The 27,573-nt window shown below is 32.2% G+C and overlaps 1 protein-coding gene and 1 long non-coding RNA gene across 2 annotated transcripts in view; one reads left to right on the top strand and one right to left on the bottom strand.

The window, feature by feature from the left end:
* Positions 1-27,573, bottom strand: part of LOC127702195 (uncharacterized) — a 305,823-nt gene that overhangs the window by 75,462 nt on the left and 202,788 nt on the right. The window lies entirely within an intron of this gene.
* LOC127702113 (uncharacterized) overlaps positions 5,745-27,573 on the top strand; it is a 55,048-nt gene continuing 33,219 nt past the window's right edge. The window contains exons 1-2 of the mRNA XM_052206180.1: positions 5,745-5,879; positions 22,632-23,030. Coding sequence (XP_052062140.1) covers positions 22,694-23,030 — 337 coding nt within the window. The 5' untranslated portion in view covers positions 5,745-5,879; positions 22,632-22,693. The remainder of the gene's footprint in view (positions 5,880-22,631; positions 23,031-27,573) is intronic.

A 27,573-nucleotide genomic window follows, 5' to 3' on the forward strand; every position in this document is an offset into this window, starting at 1 on the left:
ACAGTTCTTGAGTTGTGTCCTTTTATAACGTTATATGCTAGCGGAAGCATCATCTGTGTCCCATGGACACATTCTCCATTTATTTTGCATTCTGATCCTAGAGAAAACCCTTAGCTGTCACAAGGATTTGTACAAATCCTTGGCTGTCAGAAGCAATTATTTAATCTGACAAGTCATTTTTTTAATTATCTCATTTTAAACTTAATGACCTTATTTTTCAAACTTAACATGCATGACAACTCGGATACCTTGTACACATATTGTTCATTTGGTTTTGATTTGATTGCATATATTGCTGAAAAAAATAACTTCCATTATTATCTCTGAAGGTTCTTAGCATAAATTCCTCATTTCCATTTCATCTGGCCAACATGACCAGCAAAGGTAATTGTTGGTGGTGTTGATAGGGAGACTGTGCAGTGATTTCTCTGTGGATTTGGTCCCTGTACAAATATTTCTGTGCCCTCCCAGAAATTTCATATAGCAACTAGGTAAACATAAATTTTGATATACAATCTTGTTTAAATTATAGGATATTCATAGAAGAGAGGCAAAAAATACCAAAGGGACATTCAAAGTCGATAATAAAATGACAACGCCATGCCTAAAAAAGAAAAAGACCTAACAGACAAACAACAGTACACAAAACACAACATAGAAAACAAGACTGAGCAACACGGACCCCACCAAAAAACCTAACCATAACAATCTATAATAAAATAATTACAGATAACATCACGTTACCATGACGCTAAATTGCCCTTTGGGGAACACTTCTTGAGATAATGAAACCATGTACACTGATTCCTCTATGTTGATGATGGTGATACCCTTATCAATGATCCCTCTTGTGGTGCTGATGGCGAGACCATCTATAAAGATTCATCTTGCAGTACTTATGGCAAGACCATCTACAAATATTCTTTTTGCAGTGGTTTGATGACTGTTTTCATCTGATCAAGTAAATGAATTAAACATGTCTCCATAGAATACGAGAACTTAAGCCAGACTGAAATCTATAAAACAAATTTTGTTTAACTAAATAATTTTCAAACTGAGAATATACCGATTTCTCAAGAATTTTGGATACGACAACCAAAATGCAAACTGGCCTATAGTTTCTAACATCTGGTCTGTTCTTTTTATAGATATTTTCATGTCATCTGGGACAATACCACTGCAACAGACAGATTAACTAAATATGTTACAGTTTTTTTTTTTAAATACATGCACCATATTTACCATCTATTAGGAACCTAGGAGGAATACCATTTAAACTGGTACTTTTACCTGCATTTAATCGTTCTAACTCCTTCACTATCAGATTTAATTCGAAGTAAGTATTACTTTACCACACTTTTCTACACAAATTCTTAAAAATGTGTGTACTATAATCAAAAACCTTTGGAGCTTATGGTAATTTTGAAACCAGAAAGGCACCCGCTTTAGTGAAAACATATTAAAATGATTTGGATCATGGTTATTTCATTTTCTATCTATAAAACTATATTGTCCTTTTCTTTCTGCTTCGAAGTAGAGCCCAAATTTTTTAACTGCTTCCAAATACTTTTAGACTATTTTTATTTTCTTCGATCTTATTCTCAAAATATGTAGATTTTGCTTCTTTAAAAGCTCTGTGTTTTGCTTCTACATTTGCAAAATTCTGAGAAAAATGTTTGCTACCTTTTTTTTATATATATCTATATGTCTGCTTTCTTAATTCTATCAAAGTGAGAGAACTGTTTTTCCCTTTTTTGGAGGTGTCTTTACGCACTCAGTATTTACATGAGTTTGTTTCGAAATGAATTTTGGCTGCTACCGTCATGCTCATTTCGTTCTTTTGAGGGAATTTGCTGTTGCTGCTGAAGGATGTAAGTAATGTAATAGAATAATGGCTTTTGACTACTCTTACAGCTCCAGTCTTGCTCGTTTCACTTTTGGGTGTTTTGCTACTTTTGCTCGATTGGTTGGTATTCCTACCGCTGACTATAAGGATGAGATAAGATTATAATGTTTTACCATCTATTAGGAGGTTTGGCTAGCCACAAAACCAGGTTCAACCCACCATTTTTTCTTAAAATGTCCTGTTCCAAGTCAGGAAAATGGCTTTTGTTATCTTATAGTTCGTTTTTGTGTGTGTTGCATTTTAGTGTTTCTGTTGTGTCTTTGTTCTCCTCTTATATTTGATGTGTTTCCCTCAGTTTTAGTTTGTAACCCGGATTTGTTTTTTCTCTATCGATTTATGAATTTCGAACAGCGGTATACTACTGTTTCCTTTATTTAGCTGCTTTGGCACGGTGCTAATTTGACCTTTTTTGGTCAAGTTAATAAAGGGCTGATTTTATTTTCTGAATGATTTTGTTGCTGTTGCCTAAGGGTTTGTTGTTTTGATTATTTTATACATAAAGAATAAATAGTGTATAGTGGGGTCAGGTAGCGATTGGAAATCAATAGTAAGGGATGTGGTGGTTCTTCAGAAAAAATTTCCACTCTGGATTTACAAATAACGATGTCGTATTCTTAAGTTCAAATGCTTTATTGACAAAACAATAAATATGGTCCAATTTGTCTACATCTTCAGGTAAAAACTTTATCCGGTCAGCACCTCATCCTGTAGAAACTTTCGTTTTTCATCTCCTTTTGTTCTGTAATTAGCCCTAAATATCTGTTTCCCAGCTCTTGTCTGTAAGTTGTCTTCATCTTATAGGAAGCCAAAGTCTGTGCTTCAGGTTTGTCATAACTGTCCAAAACTAGGTGTCAACAATTTCTTCGTATTCCTTTTGAGGTAGTTCGAATGTTTTCTGCACCAAACGGTCAATTTCTTCTTCTTCTCCGACACCGACTCTATCATATGAACATGTCTGAGGTAATAAGTTAACTAATTTCATTCCTGTCTCGCTATCTTCATTGTCATGCATCTCTTCTTTGTGTCAATGAAGATTAAATTGACGTTAAGTTTTATATCAACATATATATCGCATGTGTACATTGTGTGTCCTATTCTGTTGACACCTGAATAGACAATGAGGCAACCTTTCATTGAAAATCAAGTATATATGAAAATTTCTTAGTTTGTCTCGTTCTCAATTTTTAGATTCCATTGTTTGACAAAAATCTCATTCCTCAACTGACTTGTGTCCACATTTTCTGGCTTGATACGGTTTTATTGCATCTCCACCACTTAGATGTTACGACAAGTTTTACACGGACTCAAAGTTTTACTGAATTGCTCTAATATTTTTGTTTTTCTAGCATTTTGAGCAGTTTTGCATCTTGTTTTGAGACGACAGCTACGTACATTGTTTTCCTTGTTTTCCTTGCTGTATATTCTCTTAGGGACTTATCATTTTTTACCTGGGAGAGGGGGGGGGGGGGGGGGGGGGGCTGGTCATTTTGAAATCATACATACACAATTTCTTGATCCCCCCGCCATAATATTTCACTATTTTTATTTGATCCCCCCTGTAAAAACATTTAAAAATGTGATCCCCCCTCTATTAAACATGCCAAAATTTTAACATGCGAATCACTTATCATGTTATTTCAAGGAAATATTGAAAATGAAATATTCTCAGTGGATTGAGTCCCAAAACTTATTTGAGGGAAAATTGCCTTGAAATAGGGCTCTTCCATAAGGCCTCTTCCATGAATATTAGTAGGTAGAGCAAGCCAGGGCTTTTAGTAGCTTTTTCTGACATTTTTTCTAATTTCCTATATTGGGCTATTAAAGAAAACTTGATTCTGAGTAACTCTGTAAAAAATATACATTAAAAAGTAAACCTTTTGAAACAGTAACAACACATTATTTATATGTCCCTCTCTTGAACGCTGCTTAAACTTAAGTTTTACGTATGGCCTTATTGAAACCTCCATTGAGTCGCTAAACTTTTATATTTCAGTTACTCATTTATTGTCACATTTCATTCATAAATGTGTGACAGTAACCTCAAATTTTTGATTTATTAGCCTAAAAATTACAAATTTTGAGGGAGTGAGAGATATAAATGGACCCAAAGGGCTCTTGTAATGAAAACAAAAGGTTACATTGGCAATAATGCTTGTTAATTTAGTGATCGACGTGAGTGAAATATAACAACTGATTTATTTGGATTATGAAGCACTTATGCGTTTTTTATATGACAAAATGACACAAAATGGAAGCTTCCTACATCACCAAAGTCTTGTGATGTCTTACTTAATTGTACCGGTATATGAATGGTGTTAAAAATATATTTCGATTTGACTCTTGTAATGTTCTTCTTGACATTTTGTCTCTTGAAGTATGTGAACTACTTATTTCCAAGTGCAAAAAATATTGATCCCCCACTTTGAATTTATAAAAAAATTTGAACCCCCCTTGTCCACATACAGAAAAAAACTTGATCCCTCCTGCATTTTGACCAGCCCCCCTCCCAGATAAAAAATTATAAGTCCCTTATTCGCGCCTACACGTTTATTTCAACTGATATGCCTATGCATTTCAGTTTGCATAAGTTATTACGTCAAATTATGAGCTACATTTCGCAAGATATTGCCTTCATTTTTTGTCGGATCATCTTCGAATTACAAATGTTTTTACTCCTCAAAACCTCGGATTATTTCCCTAATCACCAATGTATGCAAGGAGACCATTTTTTTTCGGGAGGAGGACTTGTAAAATGTCCCATGTTAATTCTTGTCGCCGGGATAGCACCTTCACTTATTATCAGATCTTTTTTCAAATTTGGATGAAGGTTTCCAACCTGCAAATTCTCTTCTGCGTTCAATATTCAGAAAAGTCTGGATTGGGGAACAATATTTTGGGGGAAGGGGGCTTGTAAAAATACTTTTCTATTAATCATTAACAATATTGCTCTATCATAACAAAAGAATCATTGTTACAGTAAACTAAAAAAAAACATTGCCAACAAGTCACTTCAAGATCTTCCTCTTATGTGGGGTTATAAGGTAAGTACGCTTGCTCACTTAAGGTTCTTTCGTTATTTTTATTGCTAATCTGATAACAATCATGGCGCCCTATGGCAAAAATGATTATTCATGACTGGTTCCAAGTTCCTTCATCCTTATGTCCAAATTTGTATCCGCAACTTCTCCTGAATTGCTTCACAGAATTTTGCGACACTTTCACAGAATCTTACTCGCCTGATGTTTGTTTGCATCCCATATTCCATTTCTTCGTCTGAATAATTTTTGGGGTTTGCGATGACATGGACATGGACTTCGTCATATCTGAACACTGGAGGACACATTTGTATCCGCTTTTCCTCCATAATCCTTTATCATAATTTAATGATTTTTTTTCCGAATTTTTACCATGTAATGCCATTGTACACCATTTGGTCCGAATTATTTTTGGGGTTTCCTTTAGCAAATCATGGACTTTGCAAGGGACGAGGTATCATTGTGTGAGATTTGCGTGTAGTACCTGCAGTGGCAAACAAATAAAGATTCGAAGAAGAGTATCATAATGATCATGTAAGAACAAAAATCTATATAAAACAAAAAATAATTTTGACATACTCTTTATACATTTTTTTTTTATTGTGACTTGATTTCGACTAAATTAGTAATGTCTATAACTTCACATTTTAATGAATAGAAGATCAAAAGATTATGCTACGTTAATGTAACGATTTCCTGTAATTTCAAAGTAAATCTCCTGTAAATAAAGTTAATAGACTTGATGTAATGATACAAATATCGATTTGATGTTGTGTGGTACTGTCGCGATGCAGATCGATCCAGATCATTTTCTCAGGTAAACACAGGTCTCCGGTGATTTGAGGTACAGCCTGAGAGTAATCTCAGGTACAGCGTAGAACATTTCAAAACCACGATAAGAAATACAATGTCAGACGTAAAAAAATGGTGGGCTGCAGGTAAGTCATGTTTTTTCCATTAGCATCTAAGCTTATCAGACAATAATACAGATATCTAGTAAGGTTTTTTTTCTGTCTTTAACATGACATGTCTTTTATAGAACAGACAGTTCATATGAGAACCCTCAAACCAGAGTTTTTAACGCCGAAGTAGCATCAATTTTCAATCAACTTGAATTTGCTATTTTAAAGGATTAAGAATTTCTGTCACGATCATGAAGTCCTTTTCCTGAAAGTCATTCTGTGATAATCGCTGTATATATATATATATATATATATATACAAGTCTAAATTGAAAACAACGTTCAAACCTATGATTGCGTTGGATAAAAACCGCAATTATATATATATATTTTATCTGTATCTAAATATTCAACATTTATATACAATAATTATACAAAAAAAAACCACAAGAATAATCACAAAACAATGGTTAATTTCATAATGTCATATATCATCAAAACAATAATTGAATATTAAATACAATGACACCTTCAACCTTTTATGAATTTGATATGCAGAATACGCAGTATTTGAGTGGAAAACTTTGACTCTCAGGTTAAATGTCTCGCCATAGTTGGTTGACTTGTGATCGAAGTTTCAGGGAAAATATCAATTTATAAGATTTAATCTGCATTTGCAGATCACAAAAATTACAGTGTTGATAAGATATCGTTTTAATAAACATTTTCAAGTTAATAAGTTAACTAACTTACAATAGAACGTGTGAAATCTAATATTGATATTGGGCTATGTGATTATTGGTATAAAATACGAGATTTTCAATAACGGAAATAACGGTTACCACAGAAACCAAAATACAATATGAAGATCAATGTCATAAATCGATTTAGAAATTACTTGTAATCTGTTTGAATAATACGGAGTAGATATGTGTTGACTCGTTACATGTATATATTTACAGACCTGCTATTGTATCAAACGGTTTATATGTTTTTGTGTTTGTTGTTTGATGCTGAGAATACTATAACATATGTGTTATAGTGCATGTGTTATAGTAGTATCAGTCTGATGATAATCCAGATTTCGGATTTTAAAACTTTAAAATCTTTTACTTTCAGTTTGACTTATTGGTCGGCTTCATTATTATGATTTATTACGTTTACGAAACATTAATGAATGAATGTTTATTATCCAGCGCCAAATAGTACATGCACATCCAGGAAATACTAATACCCGTTACTGTCTGTACTAAACTGGCGGGCTCCAGTGTTGATTTAACATGCGGCTATATGAAAGATTGGTTTAGGTTTTTCCAATATATGTTCGTTATAACCTGAAAAATCTCTCATAATACTAACCTTTTTTGAACAACTAAAAGACTTCAAACTTATCAAAACAGAAAAAAGTCGACCTCTTTTGTAGTAAATTAAGTTTCCTGTTTTTTTTTTGCTGGTGAATTAATAAAATATACAAATCAAGACATCCTTTGGGTTAACCATTGATATGACAATATCTAATTCCTTTACTAAATAACTGCAACAAGCCAAGCGCAATAAAACTACTGAAAAGTTGTGGGTGATCTTGTTACCAGAATTTATTTTGAAGGTAACCATTGCCAAAAGTTTTTAATGAAATAAATTCATTGACAGGTAATCGAAAATCTTTGCTCTAAACGCTATGTATGAATATTTCTCATATATTTATATATTATTGATATAGTCAGTGGCATCCTGTATTGACTGCTAAGCAGTTGATCCCGCCATTGCATTGGGAAATTTGGAAATGCACTGACCAAATAAATAATTCAAAAAGAGCCACAGGAAGCCTTGTTGACTGCATGTCTAATTAATAGGAATGCAAAATTTTGAAAACTGAGCATCTTCGTTGCATTAGTCATACCTGTTATCAAGGGTGTCCAATGATTGTATTTTTCAAACAAAAATTACCATTGCTGCTATGAATGTCGCCACTCCCAGACTCAACATGAAATGAGTTAAAATCTGTAAAAGGTCTTAGTCTTGGTGGAAATGTTTTGACCCGTTCAAAATTTGAAACGATGACATTTTTAAACAATAATACTTCTAAATAACAATCTGGTTCCGACCATTCTGGTATTTTCAGAGAGGAAAAACATCTTCCTTTTCTATAGGTTTTGAGTGGAAATTGTTTGGTATCATTGCCGCCATATATACTAAGTGAGTTCTCCTTTCGGAAATTGTTTATTAAAGTCTGTAGATAATATATTTCCAATCAGCGTTAAAAGATTTCAGGTTGCAGTGTGGATTCAGAAAATAAGAATTTTGTCTTATAGTAAGTTCTTTTCAGATTCGAACGAAATTAAGGATTACTTGTCACATTTCATTAGTCAGTGCATTTTCTCTTTACTCCGCCACTGAAATAAAACAAAACATCAGTTACTCGATTTTACAGGTGTAATTTAACCCTCACGTTACATGTAGCATTAGACTGTGACAGATTTTAGAAGTAATTTCAATTACATGTTTTGATATGATTTCATTGCTACAAATGGATACTCAATATTTGAATTTTTATTTCTTTTTAAAAATTCTTATTTTCACCTCGACTCATGCTCGGAAATTTAGATACGGGTAAACTTATCAATCCTTTAAATAAACTTATTCTAAAAGGTTACCTATTTAACACTGTAATTAAATCTTTGAATATTGTTTTATTGGTATAAATATTGATTTTGTTATCATTAAATCAAAACCATATTAAATATTACACATATGTACTTTCACGGTACTATCTCAGATCTGTACTTAGTGTCTTTTTGTTGGTAGGGATGAGGGATAGATATATACCCTGCCAAGTCCTGTCAGTATTTTTGTTTGATGTTTTTCTTTGTTTCGATCTGATAAGATGAGCCTTTTTCCACTGACTTTTATAGTTTGTTCTTTTGTTGTGCTGTTACACCACTGTCACAGGTTAGGGGGAGGGTTGAGCGCTCACAAACATGTTTAACCTGTTTAACCCCGCCACATTCTGTATGTGCCTGTCCCAAGTCAGGAGCCTGTATTTCAGCGGTTGTCGATGGTTCATGCATGTCTGTCATATTTGTTTATCGTAAATTGTTTTGTTATAAATTAGGCCGTTAGTTTTCTCAATTGATTTGTTTCATATTTTCATGTCGAGCGCCTTTTATAGCCGACTATACGGTATGGGTTTTTCTCATTGTTGAAAGCCGTACGGTTGCCTATAATTGCTTACATCCACTTCATTTTAACTTTGGTGGATAGTTGTCGGATTGGCAATCATGCCACATCTCCTTATTTTCATAAATGTTTTTAAACGATTATATGTATCTCAAATATTGTTACTATAATTCTTATTTTTAAATCTATATGAGTAATTATTATATTCTTTTATGTTGCAATGACAATGCACATTTTCGTAGTACTTTTCAAAAGTAAATATTAAAATTCACTCTTTATAAAGAACCGGCAAAATAATTAAATAACTGTATAGCCGGCACCGGCAAAATAGCCATTGCTATAGAAACATGCTATTTTGCCGGCTTTAATTGAGACATTTTAATCAGAATAAAACAAAGTAAGGAGATGTGGTATGATTGCCAATGAGACAACAAAACAATTTACGAAAAACAAATGCGACAGACATGAAACAACGACAATCAATGTGGGACAAGCACATACAGAATGTGGCGGGATTAAACATGTTTTAGAGCGCTCAACCCTCCCCTAACCTGGGACAGTGGGTTGCAGCACAACATAAGAACAAACTATAAAATTCATTTGAAAAGGGCTTAACTCATCAGATCGATACAAAGCAGAAAAACATCTAACAAAAACACAGACCGGACGTTGCAGGGTATTTATACATCCCTAACATAAAATCAAGGTACTTAAGTACTGAACATCGGATGACCGCAAGTTCTGGTGGATGGTCACAAGCACTTGTCTCAGAAAAAAATCACATCTCTATACCTGAAAGTTAGGTTAAGGAACATAGATATATTTTTTCTGAGACAAGTTCCTGTGAGGATGATGAATAAATGACAGGGAATTCAATCTCACCGTAATAATTATTATATTGTAGTGATATAATCATTTGTTATTAGTATACTCTGGTTTATTGTTATATATTATATTAATATTTGTATACCAGTTATATATATAGCAGATCATCTTAATAACTCTACAGGCAAATTTTCTTCCATTTATATATCATTCTATTCTACTATTTTAATGATAGTGCAGTGCAAGTGCATGGTGGACACTCTTCTGTAATAATTCGTTTTTCTAATGGATTGGATTTGAGTAGGCATTCATATTTTCCCGCTTTTGTTGCAAAACGTTCACGAGATATTCTTCTGCATGCGTTAACACAAATTTTCGTTATCCATGATTTGTTATTGATATATATATTTCTCACGACAAAACATTTTCATACATTTATCTATGTTCTTAAAAATTATTTTCATGAATACTTATTGATGAAATTAATATATGACAATCGATAAGGAATGTTATTTTGCACTCGATAATATCCGCGTAATTATACGAAATACGTTCGGTTATCAGTCAAACGGCAAGGAAATTTCTGCGGCAACATAACACCGGTATGACCTCTCAAGGTCACATCCGATGTAAAAAGACACAAAGTACAGATCCGAGAGTACTCGTAGTTACTGACATATAGTTCAAAGCCGATAACAACTAATTAAAAATATCATGTATTTAAGACTAAAATATCAATCAGTACACATCCAGCACCCAACGGATTTAGTGTAAAGACATCATTAACAGTCAGAGAAAAACATGACCTTGTGCAATGCCAAAATATAGGTATCACCGCGAAAGTGCATATGTGTATGAAAATAATATATGGTATGGTTTTAATTTACTGATAACAAAATCGATATGTATGCCAATAAAAAAAATATTCAAAGATCTAATTACTTTGAATTGGTAACCACGCTTTCAGAATAAGTTTATTTAAAGGATTGATAAGTTTACCCGGATCGTATCTAAATTTCCGGGCTCGGTAAACAACATCACCACAAAAGCCGTCAAAATAGCCACTGCCTTTTTTGGAATCGAGAAGGGGGGAGAGGGTAAGATTTGATTTCATTGATTCGGTCAAAGACGTTTATTTAAGGAATGACTGTAATATTTTTTCTGTCTATGAAGAAATAACATCAAAAATGTGGTGCACACTGAATAACCCGCGTAGTAAAGTAATTGGTTTCCGGAAATTTACCGTATAATTCCGGACTTGACTTTGTATATAATAATTTTCCCGCGAAAAATTTGAGGTTTCCGAACTCTTTCATCCAAGTACCGTTAGGCATCAAACTATAGACAATATGAACCAAACGGCATTGTTTACCATGTTTATCTTATACGAGGGTCTACATGTACAACCATGTTCAGAAACTCAGATGATGATGGTATTTCTTTTCTGTTCACTTTAGGTGTCAGACCACCTTGGCCCTGGGACTATTAGAATTCTAATGCGAAGGTACCCAAATTGCACAGATTTTTCACCTACGTTTTTGTCGAGCCTTCGACTTTAGTCGAAAAAGCAAGACATAGCGATCCTACATTCCGTCGGCGTCGTCGTCGTCGTCGTCGTAGTCGTCGGCGGCGTCCACAAATATTCACTCTGTGGTTAAAGTTTTTGAAATTTTAATAACTTTCTTAGACTATCCTGGATTTCTACCAAACTTGGACAGAAGCTTGTTTATGATCACAAGGTAGTATCCAGAAGTAAGTTTTGTAAAAATAAAATTCCATTTTTTCCGTATTTTACTTATAAATGGACTTAGTTTTTCTGCCGGGAAATATTACATTCACTCTGTGGTTAAAGTTTTTAAAATTTTAATAACTTTCTTAAACTATCCTGGGTTTGTACCAAACTTGGACAGAAGCTTGTTTATGATCATAAGATAGTATCCAGAAGTAAATTTTGTAAAAAAATAAATCCATTTTTTCCTTATTTTACTTTTAAATGGACTTAGATTTTCTGCCAGGAAACAACACATTCACTCTGTGGTTAAAGTTTTTAAAATTTTAATAACTTTCTTATACTTATTGGATTTGTACCAAACTTGGACAGAAGCTTGTTTATGATCAAAAGCTAGTATCTAGAAGTAAATTTTGTAAAAAGTAAATCCATTTTTTCCGTATTTTACTTTTAAATGGACTTAGATTTTCTGCCAGGAAACAACACATTCACTCTGTGGTTAAAGTTGTTAAAATTTTAATAACTTTCTTATACTATTTTGGATTTGTACCAAACTTGGACAGAAGCTTGTTTATGATCAAAAGCTAGTATCTAGAAGGAAATTTTGTAAAAAAATAAATCCATTTTTTCCGTATTTTACTTTTAAATGGACTTAGATTTTCTGCCAGGAAACAACACATTCACTCGTGGTTAAAGTTGTTAAAATTTTAATAACTTTCTTATACTATTTTGGATTTGTACCAAACTTGGACAGAAGCTTGTTTATGATCAAAAGCTAGTATCTAGAAGGAAATTTTGTAAAAAAATAAATCCATTTTTTCCGTATTTTACTTTTAAATGGACTTAAATTTTCTGCCAGGAAACAACACATTCACTCTGTGGTTAAAGTTGTTAAAATTTTAATAACTTTCTTATACTATTTTGGATTTGTACCAAACTTGGACAGAAGCTTGTTTATGATCAAAAGCTAGTATCTAGAAGGAAATTTTGTTTTCTTCCAGTTAACATTACATTCAGTCTGCAGTTAAAGTTTTTAAACATTTATTAGATTCATAAACTATCCTGGGTTTGTACCAAACTTAGACAGAAGCTTGTTTATGATCAAAAGCTAGTACTGTAAATTCAGATATTATTGCGTGCATTTATTATTGCGATTTTTCAAGAATGGACAAAAATGCGAGATTTATTATTGCGATATCATAAAAATCTGCATACAGATATATGTTGCAGACATCAGAATGCGAGTTTCTTATTTTTGCGATAGTCACCCAGTCGCATTATTCGCATTAATAATAACCTCGCAATAATTTCTGAATTTACAGTATCCAGAAGTAAATTTTGTAAAAAAATAAATCCATTTTTTCCTTATTTTACTTTTAAATGGACTTAGATTTTCTGCCAGGAAACAACACATTCACTCGTGGTTAAAGTTGTTAAAATTTTAATAACTTTCTTATACTATTTTGGATTTGTACCAAACTTGGACAGAAGCTTGTTTATGATCAAAAGCTAGTATCTAGAAGGAAATTTTGTAAAAAAATAAATCCATTTTTTCTGTATTTTACTTTTAAATGGACTTAAATTTTATGCCAGGAAACAACACATTCACTCGTGGTTAAAGTTGTTAAAATTTTAATAACTTTCTTATACTATTTTGGATTTGTACCAAACTTGGACAGAAGCTTGTTTATGATCAAAAGCTAGTATCTAGAAGGAAATTTTGTTTTCTTCCAGTTAACATTACATTCAGTCTGCAGTTAAAGCTTTTAAACATTTATTAGATTCATAAACTATCCTTGATTTTTACCAAACTTGGACAGAAGCTTCTTACAATCAAAAGATAGTATCAAGTGGAATATTTTTATTGATTTACTTTGTCATTTTTGTTGAGCCTGCAATTAACAGAAAAAGTAGGCGAGACACTGGGTTCTGCGGAACCCTTACGAATTTTTTTATGATCCAGACAAAAGTTTCCATTCTGTGTTTATTTTGTAGATGTATCCTTATTTACTATATAGTTTAATACACCAATTTAATTTTGAATCGATATTGAATCATAGAAAAATGGGTTTGAACCGACCTCCAAACGATCAAGGATTCTGGAGGAGTACCCAAATTGCATCCATGCTTAAATTCACATCCTTAAAAAATCGAATAACAGATGTTTTGTTTTATTTCTTCAAATATTTAGAACAATTTGACATTAGTCCATGCTTACTATTCATTTTTTAAGAAATGGATGCTTGTTACATATTTAATTTGCTCATTTTTAACAGGTTGGGAACAACCCCTCAAATGAGGGATATCCCTTAAATGATGGACTGTCCCTGAGACAAGGGGTCGTTTTATTGTTGTAAAAAAGAAAAAAGAAAAACTGATTTTTCAACTTAAAAAGGGAAAATTTATTATATTTGGAACAACTTTTCTAAAAGAGGGTTCCACTTATTTTTAATAATAAGGAAGATATAAGTCCAGGAATATTACAAAATTCTTGGACATGTTTTGACCATATAATACCAGATAGATGTATAGTTCTTTGGGAAAAGTTTCTTCAAATAATATAAATATTTGCTCATTTGTACTAAAAAGTGGTTTTTACAAAAAAATATTTTTTATCACTTGAAATGTACCCCTCATTAAAGGGATAGTCATTACATTGAGGGGTTACCCCTCGTTTGAGGGGTTGTTCCCAACCTGTTTTAAAAGATGACTTTTGGAGAACTTCGCATGGCGACGTTTTCGTAGATTTACTTTTTCCAGTGAATGTTTCATCTGTTGATATAAACTGATAAAGTTTTGTGTATATTTAAATATATTTACCTATGTTGAAAAACGTGTATTATGTCAAATCATAAAAATACAAATTGTTTAGTCTCAAAGAAAATTTGTAAGATTTCCGCAACTATTTTTGTTGAATAGGTGCAATTTGGGTACTGTGACGTTAGTCACTTCGGCACCTAATCAAATCGGGACCTGGTTAATTCGGCACCCGATGTAGTTATTTTGGTACCCAAAATTCACATTATGTTTTGCAAGTAAACTATTGAAGACTCCGGTTTTTTGTCATAATTTTTTAAAATATTTTGATGTCAACGTATATATGTTGTGCTGTTGCGCGTATTAAACAGAAGTTCCAATGGAAACTTTGTTATAAATAATGGGGCTATAATATCTGTTCCTACTGGGACTTATGTTATAAAGGAACCTCTATTTCATGACAACTGCAAATTACTAGTAAATATGGGCTACAAGATTGTTGCCAATGTTATTCATTTAGTACAAGTATACAGGAAATGCAGAAAAAAAATAAAATTAAAATCACAATGATTAAATTAGTTTTATCCTCATCTGTGGATTAAACAACATCTTGCGTAATGGGTTCTTTTTAAAAAAGTACCTGAAAATTATTAAAACAACAAACGGTTTATTTTTTGTAATTGATATAAGTTCATAAGTTTTTAAAGTGTCTTTTAGTGATGACCAATCAAAACATTTTTAATAGAGTATTGAGAAAACTTCAAATAGAAAGCCAACTGATTATTGTTTATAATGTATTCATAATTACATTTGCTGAGTTTTTTAAAGATGTATGAAATTAACCTCTGAAATTGTAAGTCTTGCAAAAAGGTATATATATATATATATATACATAAAATTTATTCTCAAATAAAAAGAAAAGAAAAGTAAAAATAATATTAGGCACCATTTGAATTATCAAATGCTGAAATGACTTTAAATAGGTGCCGATTTGACTAGATGCCGATTTGACTAGATGCCGATTTGACTAGGTGCTGATTTGACTTTTTATAGGTGCTGAATTAACCAGTTGCTATTTGACTTGTACCAACTATAATGCTTTCACCATTTCCATCAACACACATAAGTACAAAAAGAGGCAGTTGCAAGTCATTCAGTTTTGTATGTGTTAAGTCAAAAAGTAATGATCAGTAATTTATTTATCAAAAAAATTTTGCTTTGGTTTATCCTGGAAAAATATGTCATTCAGAACTCCAGATTCAAATTTGTTGTTCATTGTACAAGAACAGCAGTGAAAATTTATCATCATACTAAATACAAAGGTGGTACATATTAAAAATAGTGAGACGAGATATAACACAAAATAAGAAAACATTGAAGAAAAAAAAATGCATTACAAATTGTGTAACGGGTCAAATTAACACGAAAGTACGATTTGAGAGTACTTGTAGTTACTGAAAGCTAGTTAAAAGCCAAAAACAATAATAAAAAATCATGCATCAGAGACTAAAATCAACTAGTGTTTTAACGCCATGGACAGTCAAAGAAGAAATAAAAGTATCGACAGGCAGTTGGATAGTTTGGATTTAACCTTATAATACATATGTATAATGTTATATATAGATAAAGCAATCTCTATATAGAAAATGAATGTGGATGTATATTTAAATATCCAAAAAACCGTTTGAAAATTTAGTTATGTTTTAATTTGTTGATGACAAAATCGATATTTGTGCCAATGTAAACAATATTCAAAGATCTTATTAAAACATTAATAAGATAACCTTTACTAATAAGTTTGTTTTAAGGTTCGATGAGTTTACACGGATCACATAGTGATTTCCATGCTTTTAGTACAATATGACCAAAAAGTTTAGGATGTGAAATACTGATTTTAATAAGTTTTCTACAGGTACAACCAAATTTATTAATCAAATCTTTGTACATTGTATCTATCAAAGAATTAAGTAAAAGTTTTAAGTAATTTATGGTAACGAAATCCCTGTCTTAATAATTTACCAGTGATGCAATGATTACATTCGTTAAAATCTATGACATCACTACACACACGGGCATAACAAACGAGTTGGGATATATAAACATCGAATGATGGAGCCAAAGGAACATGGTGGTCTAAAAAACTATTTTCCCAGTTGATGATAATTCATATTGAAGTAGTTTTTTATTTGCTTTCATTTTTAACATGTTTTTAACACCTTCCATAGTATGTACGTCTAATTTCCTGTCTTGGAAGATAATCAAATAAAGATTTGTTAATATCATATTGTGAGTATTGTGTGCTTCCCTCACAATCAGGTTTTGCCCATCTTTAGTCACACCATTCAGAAAGTACTGAAAGTAGACATATCCTTTATATCATGAATGGTTTACACTAGAAAAAAGGGAGTATTTGACAGAAATTACATAAAAAATCTTGACTAAGGAATGGAACGTGGCAAATTTGATTTAAAATTATAACTTTTAAAAAATTACCTTGTATGAGGCCTTTTTCCTGTCGAATTTGTTTGGAATTTTCCCTCTCCATGAATACAAGAATAATTGAGTCTAGTAAACTTGATTTTTCTGTTTCCAGGTCTTCTTTTCTCTAAAGCAGCAATTGATTTAGAGTTTCTTTTATACAATTGTATGTAGTTATTTGATTGGTAATTTGAAACAAATTGTTCCAATTCATTATAACTTTTAAATGTCTTCCCCACATATATATCACACTCTTCCATTTTAAGCTTATTTATTAACTGAGAGAAACTGTTCACTTACTATATGAATATTTATAAAAACTAATGAGTAGTAATCAATTTATTCACTAATTGCGATAATTTCCTGGTATATTTCATGTTTCATTCCTGATCCAATGACATTTTATTATAAAACCAGAAGCGGGTACACATAGCCTACGAATGCCAATTTGGCTACTGGTCCCCTTATGCGGGGTCGTGCAGACGCTGCCTAAAAATAACCCCTAGTTTTCTGGAAATCCTAAATAAGTATACTATGGAGTGCATTAATCCTCAATTTCTAATGCAAACTCATGGACAAGTAAATTTTGGCTCAAATAGTCTAAATATATTTCTCTTTCACCAAAAGTTTCATTTCTGCAAATTTGTTTGTTTGTTTAAGTAAACAATGACATCAAAAGCACTATTTCTTGTCAGGGAAGGGCTACTTTTACATACGTCTAAATTGGGGTGGTTGAATTGGTGGTCTGACACCTTTATGTCATGCCTTAATTATTGTTCATAAGAAGGAATTACCTTGATTTTTCGAGATTTCTGTTTTAAATCACCAAGACCTTTGGGTCAAGTAAGCTTTTCTCATAACTTGAGGTCCGTCTTTGTTGTTCGCTCACTTTTACAAAATTTTCTCCTCTAAAACTACTGGACGAAATTTAACCAAAGTTGGCCACAATTATCATTGGGGTATCTATAATCCCTTTTTGGATTCTGAGTCCAGAGCGATTTTGTGATTTGCTATCCATCGCTCCGGACTCAGAATCTCAAAAGAGATTAGGGTATCTAGTTTAAGAAATGTGTCTGATAACCCTGCTTTGTACTAGACCGACACGCTGAGCCGGATTTTTAACTTGCTAGTTCACAAGGTAACAGTCCACAGGAAGACATGTCACCATAATTACCCTGACACATTATTTTGACTCTTCGCCAACCAGTCTTTGCTTTTACCGGTACTCCTTAATGCTGCTTGCTAAGTGGAGAAGCAGTGAATACCAATTTTAAAGTCTTTGGTTTGACCCAACTGGGGTTCGAACCCACAACCTCCTGCACTTGAGGTGAACATGCTACCATGAGACCACTGAGGCGGTTGTATGTATATTAGTATTTATTATTTGACAAATTCATTTGTCTCATTTAGAAGTACTATTAGCATAATAATTCTGTTGTTGAGGATTCAATTTAATTAGTTATAGGCAGAGGGACTTTAGTTAATTTGTTGACCTTTTTGAAATTAACATGGCATGTTAAAGATGCCTGTCACAAACACAAAACTAAAGGTTTATTTATATTTGATTCTGGTGTATTAAATAGTCAAACACTTTTTAAAGAAAGTTCACTGAGAAATTTTTGCATCACTTTTTGGAAGTGGTCCACCATGATCAGTCACTAAACTTCACATTTGTAACTGCTGTGCTATTTTGAATTGAACTGTCCACAAATAGCGAAAGGAACTTTAGGTATATGAAATAACATATTTGCAGTTCAATTGGTAAAAAAATAATTGCTGTTAAATTGAAATAAGGATTTATCTCCCTTTGCTCAGTTAGTGGACATATCTTATTAAAGCTTTAGAAACAATGTGACCTGAGCCAATCTTTATCTCACATTTACAGAATTGATGCATAAAGGTCCTTTATAGAAATCCCTGATTGTTCCTGGCATATTTTAAAACATGACTGCATGAAGTCAATTTTTAAAAACAATCACTTTACAGGGGGATGATATATTGGTACCTTGTAGAAAATCTCTTCACTATATGACGATGATAGGGTGGAGTACACTGTAGAATGATCCTACATACTTTTAGATTTTTGATCTTATAAAACTTTATTAGTAGAATAGAAAGTTAGAAATCTAATTTTCTAAACTTCAAGGTATAGGTTTTTTGTTCTGCAAACTGACTTGAACAGGTCAAATCATGTTCTGACTTTAAAAAATCAGTCAAAAACTAAATTTATTGAAATTTTTTTGACGGCAATGTTCCTTTTGCTCCATCATACGGTGTTTATATACCCCAACTCGTTTGTTATGCCCGTGTGTGTAGTGATGTCATAGATTTTAACAAACGTAATCAATGCATCACTGGTAAATTATTAAATCAGGGATTTCTTTACCATAAATTACGTAAAACTTTTGCTAAGTTCTTTCATAGATACAAAGATTTGATTAGTAAATTTGGCTGTACTTGTAGAAAACTGATTAAAAACGGTATTTCACATCCTAAATTTTACGGTAATATTGTACTTAAAGCGCGGAAATCACTATGTGATCCGTGTAAACTCATCGAACCTTTAAACAAACTTATTAGTAAAGGTTATCTTACCAATGTTGTAATTAGATCTTTGAGTATAGTTTACATTGGCACTAATATCGATTTTGTCATCAGCAAATTAAAACATAACTAAATTTGTATTTTTTTTCAAACGGGATGTATAAAGACACACCCACGTTCGTTTTGATCTATAAAGAGGTTAAACTCCTATCCTACTGTCTGTCGATACATTTATTTTTGGCATTGCACTAGTCATGTCTTCTTTGACTGTCCATGACGTTAAAATACTAAATCCCTGGGATGTGTTTTAGTTGATTTTAGTCTCTGATGCATAATTTTTTATTATTAATTGTTTTGGCTTTTAACTAGCTGTCAGTAACTGCGAGTACTCTCAAATCGTACTTTCTTGTTTATTTGACCTGTTGATACTAATTGTATTGCTTTTTTGTTATTTAATGTTATTCAGGGTTATTATATCTGGTCTATATACCAGCTTTGATAAGTGTTTGGTATTACTATAAATTTTCACTTCGTACTATGAACATCAAAATTATTTATTTTGTAAAAATATTTCCTTTCTCTATTGGTACTGTACACGTATACCTAACAACAAAATTATTTTCATTTACCTGTGTTTAAAGTTATTGCAAATAGCTGATATTTTTGTTCGAGCATATTGTTTTTCTTTAATTGTTTAACATTTCTTACCGATATAACATGTTACTTTTATTATTCTTCCCTTAGTTTATTTATTTTGTATTTACATTGTATCATAGGTCAAATTTACTTTTTCAGTGTATGTTCAATGGTGTTAATATGTCCTTTGATTGAGTTAAGCTATTTCAGTTGATATTTTATAGTGTGTCTTTCTATGTTGTGATGTTACACTATTGTTTCAGAAAAAGGGTGAAGGTTTGGTACCATTAAAACGTTTAAACCTGCTGCATTTGTTTGCACCTGTCCTAAGTCAGGAATCTGATGTTCAGTAGTTGTCGTTTGTTGATGTGGTTCATAAGTGTTTCTCGTTTCTCGTTTTTTATATAGATTAGACCGTTGGTTTTTCCCGTTTGAATGGTTTTACACTAGTAATTTTTTGGGGCCCTTTATAGCTTACTGTTCGGTGTGAGCCAAGGCTCCGTGTTGAAGACCGTACTGTGACCTATAATGGTTTACTTTTATAAATTTTGACTTGGATGGAGAGTTGTCTCATTGGCACTCATACCACATCTTCTTATATCTATAAATTGTAGAAAAATCAATGTCCATCATATACTTGTTCCTTTTAGGGAGAATTTCTTCAAACATCCTCATGGAAACAACTGACAAATGGCTGTCAGTAATCTGTTCAGGATTAACATGGTGGGTTAAACCAACATGCTTAACAACCTATTTGTTTAACTTGTTGTGTTCCAAATTACCATAGAATTATGGAGTTTGTGTCCCCCATTGGAAGTGAGTGTGTATTTATACTGCATAGCCAAACAGATTCCCCTCAGCAAGAGTTGTTGCTAGGCTTCTGATTAGTCAGATAATCTGGCATAATCTGCACATTTTTTTAATTTAAAGTCCTGAATTGAAATCACATTTTCATGCTTTTCTTTCTGTCCAATCTGAAGAAATCTAGTGGAAACAAAAAACAAACCGCTTGAGTACATATTTACATAAAAAAGAACTTAAGTAATGAAGTATTTTAAATTTTGCTATAACTGTACTAGATTTATATACTAAAACTATAACTATATCTGAATATTGGAATTAATATGAAAATTAAACCAAACGACACATTACATTAACTCTTATAGCACTCATATTGTTCAAGATCGTACATTGATGGCTTTTTAGAGTGTTTTTTGTTGTTTTTGTTGTTTCATTAATTTATATCCCAGATCTCCATTTATTCATGGAAGTCAATTTGTTGTAAAGGTTTTCATTTGAATTCCCATATGAACAGATCTCTAAAAATATGCTGATGACATTATGTTTGCCCATTTGCTTAATTGCTGGCAAAATATTGAAAAGTTGAGTTGAGGGAATGAGACTGTTTTATCTACATCACTACTATCTTTTTGAGAAACCTAAAATAGAAGTATAAAATGGTTAAATAAGAAGTACTGATAGTTCTTTTGTAAAATTAAAAAGTACCTTCTTTGGGTTGAAAAAACCTGAAATTCTGTTTGACACTTCAAATATTTTGAATTGGGCTTTGTTTGTTTAAATGGAGAAAAGGAGTTCTTTTTTTGATAAAAAATAAAGATTGAAGAATTTTTTATATAAGACTGGAGCAGATTATATGATTATTAATTGAAATTGGTGATAAAAGTTAAATTTAGATTGATTTTCACAGTAAAACCATTACTGTTACAGTAAATTTGTGTCTAATTATTTTTGCAATGTATAATCGAAGTTGTCTCCCTTATAACATGAATAACAGCATATAGTTGGATATTCTTGGTACCAATAAAGCATTGCAATAGACGAATAATTGTTTAAAATCATTTGTTATCAAGATACCTCTTTTTTTTTTTTTTTTTTTTTTAATTAATCAAATTTTCCAATAATGTGCCCTTGTGCATGTCCTTATGATTCTCAAACAAAAAAGTTTTGGAAAGTTTTGTCTACGTAAGGTGTACAACACATGTGTAACATAAAATAAAGCCTTACTTGAGAGGTGGACTGTGGTAATTTTACATACATATATAAAAAGAAGACCAAATGACACAGAAATTAACAACTATAGGTCACCGTATGGCCTTCAACAATGAGCAAAGCCCATACCCCATAGTCAGCTATAAAAGGCCCCGAAATGACAAATGTAAAACAATTCATACGAGAAAACTAACGGCCTAATTTATGTACAAAATAATGAACGAAAAACAAATATGTTACATAGCAACAAACAACAACCACTGAATTACAGGCTCCTGACTTGGGACAGGCACATACAGAATGTGGCAGGGTTAAACTCGTATGTTTACTTAATTTTAAAAATACTTTGGGAGAGAGTTAGGTCTTGTAATATGATACAACCTTGATCGCTATCTATGATTCAATATTGTAATGAATATTTACATTGAAAATAGGGAAAAGTAAGAAGTAGACAACAAAAAAAAAAACACTGTCCCTGGTTTGACCAATTATTAGTATATTATAAGATTGCTGTTTCGTGTTCATCAACCTTGTGCCTTGGTTTCATAATCTTTAATTTTATGCTATATATTTCTAAAAATTGTCTGTTACAATGCTGAACTTTTTCATTATTGACTGCAATTTATTTTTCAGAAGTAACTTTTAAAGGTGGTGCTTACTCACTTAAATTATGAATCAATACGATATCAAGAAGTATGGGTGACAGTGATGATAAAATTCCACCCAGGATTGAAGTCAGTCATTTTGCTGGTTCCAAAGTATCAACTATCTCTGAGGAAAGCCTAATAAATGGTAATGAAGAGCTTCCTGGGGGAGTTAGTAATCCAGTCTTTAAAGTAGAGGAACCCAGTGAAGTAACTACCCCAGAACCAGAGCATTTTACCTTTGACACAGAATCCATTCAGCGTTTCAAGTCCCAGCCACGTAGAGGAACATATGCTGGAGGTATAAATCCAGCACATAGATTGTTAATTACCGGGAGAAGAAGTAGTGAAAATGTTGGCCCGCTAAAGAATGACTTCAGTATTCCAGGTAAGTGAAGTTACAATAACATTGCTGTCTCTACTATCATTCAATTAAAAATCACTCTTTATGATGATTTTTCACAATACTAATAACTGTAGGTAATTTATCTGAAAAATCTCTGTGTATTCTATATGTATTATAGTGCAGGGTCTTAAATCAGAGTTTTTCAGTGTCAAGCAATAACACTGTTTCAGAGGTTCACTCCTTCACAGTGGTTCACTCCAAATCAGCTATATGTTGATTGATTTTTAACTGAGTGTTGTGTTGTGATGTGCGGTAACTAAGTGTTGTATTGTGTGTTGTGACATGGGGTAATTGAGTGTTGTATTATGTGTTTTGATGTGCGGTAACTGAGTATTGTATTGTGTGTTTTGATGTGCGGTAACTGAGTGTTGTATTGTGTGTTGTGATGTGCGGTAACTGAGTATTGTATTGTGTGTTGTGAAATGCGGTAACTGAGTGTAGTATTGTGTGTTGTGACATGCGGTAACTGAGTATAGTATTGTTTGTTGTGACATTTGGTAACTGACTGTTGTATTGTTTGTTGTGACATGTGGTAACTGAGTGTTGTATCATGTGTTGTGACATGCGGTAACTGAGTGTTGTATTGTGTATTGTGACATGTGGTAACTGAGTGTTGTATCATGTGTTGTGACATGCGGTAACTGAGTGTTGTATTGTGTCTTGTGACATGCGGTAACTGAGTGTAGTATTGTGTGTTGTGACACACAGTAACTGAGTGTAGTATTGTTTGTCGTGACATTTGGTAACTGAGTGTTGTATTGTGTGTTGTGACATGCGGTAACTGAGTGTAGTATTGTTTGTTGTGACATGCGGTAACTGAGTGTTGTATTGTATGTTGTGACATGTGGTAACTGAGTGTTGTATTGTGTGTTGTGACATGCGGTAACTGAATGTTGTATTGTGTGTTGTGACTTGCTGTATGTGTGGTCTGTTGTACCTGTCCAATATTTATAGCCAAGTTGTAATGTAGACGACTGGTTTATATGATGAATGCTGTCCTCATGTCCAGGCATCAACAACTCAATTTCTAGATCAAATCTTTTGAGGTTTAAATAATATCTTTCCCAAACTTGGTTTGATAATGCACATTGGTAGGAGGAAGACCTCTATTGACTTTGTAGTCATAAGATCAAAGGTCTCCGCAGTAATAGAGAAACTGAAAGAAGTATTTTCTGTAAATGCCTTATTTTGTCCAGAATATTAAGTCCATTGTTGCAAGATAAAAAGTGTTTCAAGTTGATGAATAGTCACACAAGAAAGTAAAATAGAATTATTTTTGAGGAGCTTTTCTTATAAAGTGTTGACATTAACACTCCAAATAGACAAAAATTACAGATTTTGGGGGAAAGTTGACAAACTCTTCAGGATTTTAACCACATTTTGGTAAGGGAAACATATAAAAATTATGGATGAAAAAATATCAAGAAATAAAGAATATGTAAATTCCATGTACCTTCTAAAATTAAAATATTTGAAAAATTTACTTTGAAAATGAAAAATTCTCAAACTTTGGACACCAGAATAACAACTTAATGATAAAATTGTGGAAATGAAAATTAGTTCTGAACACCCTACAATGATTCATCTTAAGTGGCACATATTTTTTTATCTATATTAATTTTGCAATCCTAAGAGGACTTTGAAAAATTGTAATCCAATGTTTGAACAGAGAAATGCCCCAAAAACAGCCAGGTAAACAATAACGGGACAATGAAATTGAAAAAATAATTTAGTTTCATGTCCCTTTATCTATTAGTCCCAGGTTCTACTTATTCAGTTTATTCTGAACTTTGATCATAAGAGTACGCAGTTTGTCTTATTAACATAAAAGAATGAAACAATTTATAAGCACAAGATTTGTTTTTAAAATGTGAAGAAAAAATGACAAATTTGCTGAGATTGAATCTGTACTGTAGGTTGTGATTTATCAAGATATACTATTGAAGCAGACTGATTGATTGTGTTATTCAATACAACATTCAGGTCAAAGTTAAATAGAGTAGAGAAAAATCAATAGAGCCTGATTTCACACAATATTTCTCTACTATTTGATTAAAGCATCTTCAATTTTATTGATTCAAACAGTAAAAGGTTCTAAAGCCTTGAAAAACAAATGGATTGTTTTTGTGAATAAATTTGGATATATAGAAAGTCATTTTGCAAAATGTATATTACAGAATTGAGTAATTTTCAGCTATCAAACTTGTTAAAGAATTAACTAGAACTTTAGCTTATCTACTTGTTGCCTTAAAGGGGCATTAGCTACGAGATATATAAAAAATTAAAATTTGAGATTTTTTTTTGTTCAATCATTAATGAAAGTGAAATACTAATTTGCTTTTAGCAGCCAGTTTAGTTCAATTTTGTCAAAATAAGGTAAGAAACATCGCTGATGAATTATTCACTTGCAAGTGAATAATTCGACCTCATTGAATCCGTATTCATGTGACCTTCAATTTAATCCATTAGCTAGAGATTGGTTACGCATGTATTAGTGGTGTTCAGCCATTTTGAATTTAAGTTTCATGCAAGAACACGAGGAAGTCAACTGGACCTTCATGTATATTACACACTAAGGGACTTTTCCCAAAAAACTTTTGATAAATTACATAAAAGTTCATATTTAGTGTACTGTGAGCCTTGAAAAGAAGTTTGAAAAGAAAAATGTTGAGGAAATGCCTTCAATTAATGGTTTGACTCAATTGCAGTGTAAATTTATCCTATGATTTTGGCACAGTCATGGGGACATAAAAATACTGGGCATCCACCTGTCTGGTCTTGTAAGCAGTTTCACTTGTGCAATCTTCCCAGATATTTATGAAATTTATATCAGCAATGTCTCGGACAAGTCAAAAAAATATCAGTGCCAATCAACTATTTTTAGAAGAGTTATGCCCCTTGGAAATATTAATTATATGAATATTGCATTGTAAGCACTCTCAGGCCTACATTTCTTGTAGAATTATTATATAATTTATATTGAAAGTTTGAATCAGCAAGTCTGTTATGAATGATGATTTCGAAAATCAGCGCTGATGAATTATTTGTTCAGGAGATATGCCCTTGGAAATGTAAATTCTATAGAAAATTGCAATGTAAGCACTTTCAAGTGTACAATTCTTACCAGATATTTTTGAAATTTACATCAATGATTTATATCAGCAATGTCGTGAACTTTTTTGAAAATCAGTGCCAATCGACTATTTTTAAAAGATATGCCCTTTGGAAATATTAATTATATAGAAAATTGCATTGTAAGCACTCGCACAACTACATTTGTTGCAGGAGAAATTTCTGCAATGTCTCCGGTGAGTTCGAGAATCAGTGCTGATCTTTTATTTTTTCAGGAATTATATGTCTTTCTGAAGTTTAATTTATATTGAACATTGCATTGTGAGCACTCCCACTCCTACATTTTTTGTCGAATTGAAGTTTATAACAAAGGCTTATATCAGCAAGGTCTTGGAAGAGTGCTGACCAATTATTTGTACAGGAGTCATACCCTTAGAAATATATATGGAAAATAACATTGTAAAAAATTTGTTAGCAATCTCATATAAAAATAAGGAGATGTCTACATTTCTTGTGGATATTTATAAAAAGTTTAAAAGAAAAAAAAAGTGCCCTTGGTCAGATAAAATATATGCAACTTAGGGGACATTAAATCTCTTTATTATTGATCATCTGAACATATCTAACATAACATCTAATTTGGCCACCACCAAAAAACATACTTTTACTATGATTTTACAAAGAACAATACATGGAAAATTCATTGTTTTATCCTCTGAAATCATTTGTTGAATTTAAAGGAAATGTTCCCCAGAAACCTATGCTGTAAATGATAATTGGATTTAAAATAATGACAACAAACAAACAGGAAACATGAATGTATAACAAGAATAATAGAATCAAAACTACTGATACTGGTCCCATAAACCAGTCATTGACTTGACAACCCTGTTCACAAACCCATACTGTCTTCCAGGCCATCACCACAAAAATACTTCTGAAAATTAAAAATCTTCCATATTCCAACTTGTTTCAGTATTTGAAAACATATTCCGGAGACAGTACTTCAGAGATTATATATTCTAAGCACATGGTATAAAAGGTATACCTCTGAGTTATTAAAATATTTATGAGAAGGGATAATAAACCTTTAGACGAACATCATTTTTCAATCAAGCTGTATCAGAACTTATATTTATAGCATGTTCAATATATATCTATTTGTTTGTCAGTCCCGACTGTAAATAGAGTATTGACAGATTTTACACTGATTTCACCGAAAGTCTTCCGATTGTGTATAAAGCCAAAGACCAGGAAATCCAATTCATCATGAACAATTTCTTCTGAGGGTTAGGTATTGATTAAACATTACCAATACCGTAGAGAGACCAAAAAAAATACATTCTCCCTTTCATGAATATATGTATAGCTATAGGAATCTGAAAAAATGACAGTTTCAATTTATATTTTGTAATTGAGGCTCATTGAACACTATCAGTGGCTTTTGTAACGA

Source organism: Mytilus californianus, unplaced genomic scaffold (genome assembly GCF_021869535.1).
Source record: "Mytilus californianus isolate M0D057914Y unplaced genomic scaffold, xbMytCali1.0.p SCAF_5, whole genome shotgun sequence".
Lineage (NCBI taxonomy): Eukaryota > Metazoa > Mollusca > Bivalvia > Mytilida > Mytilidae > Mytilus > Mytilus californianus.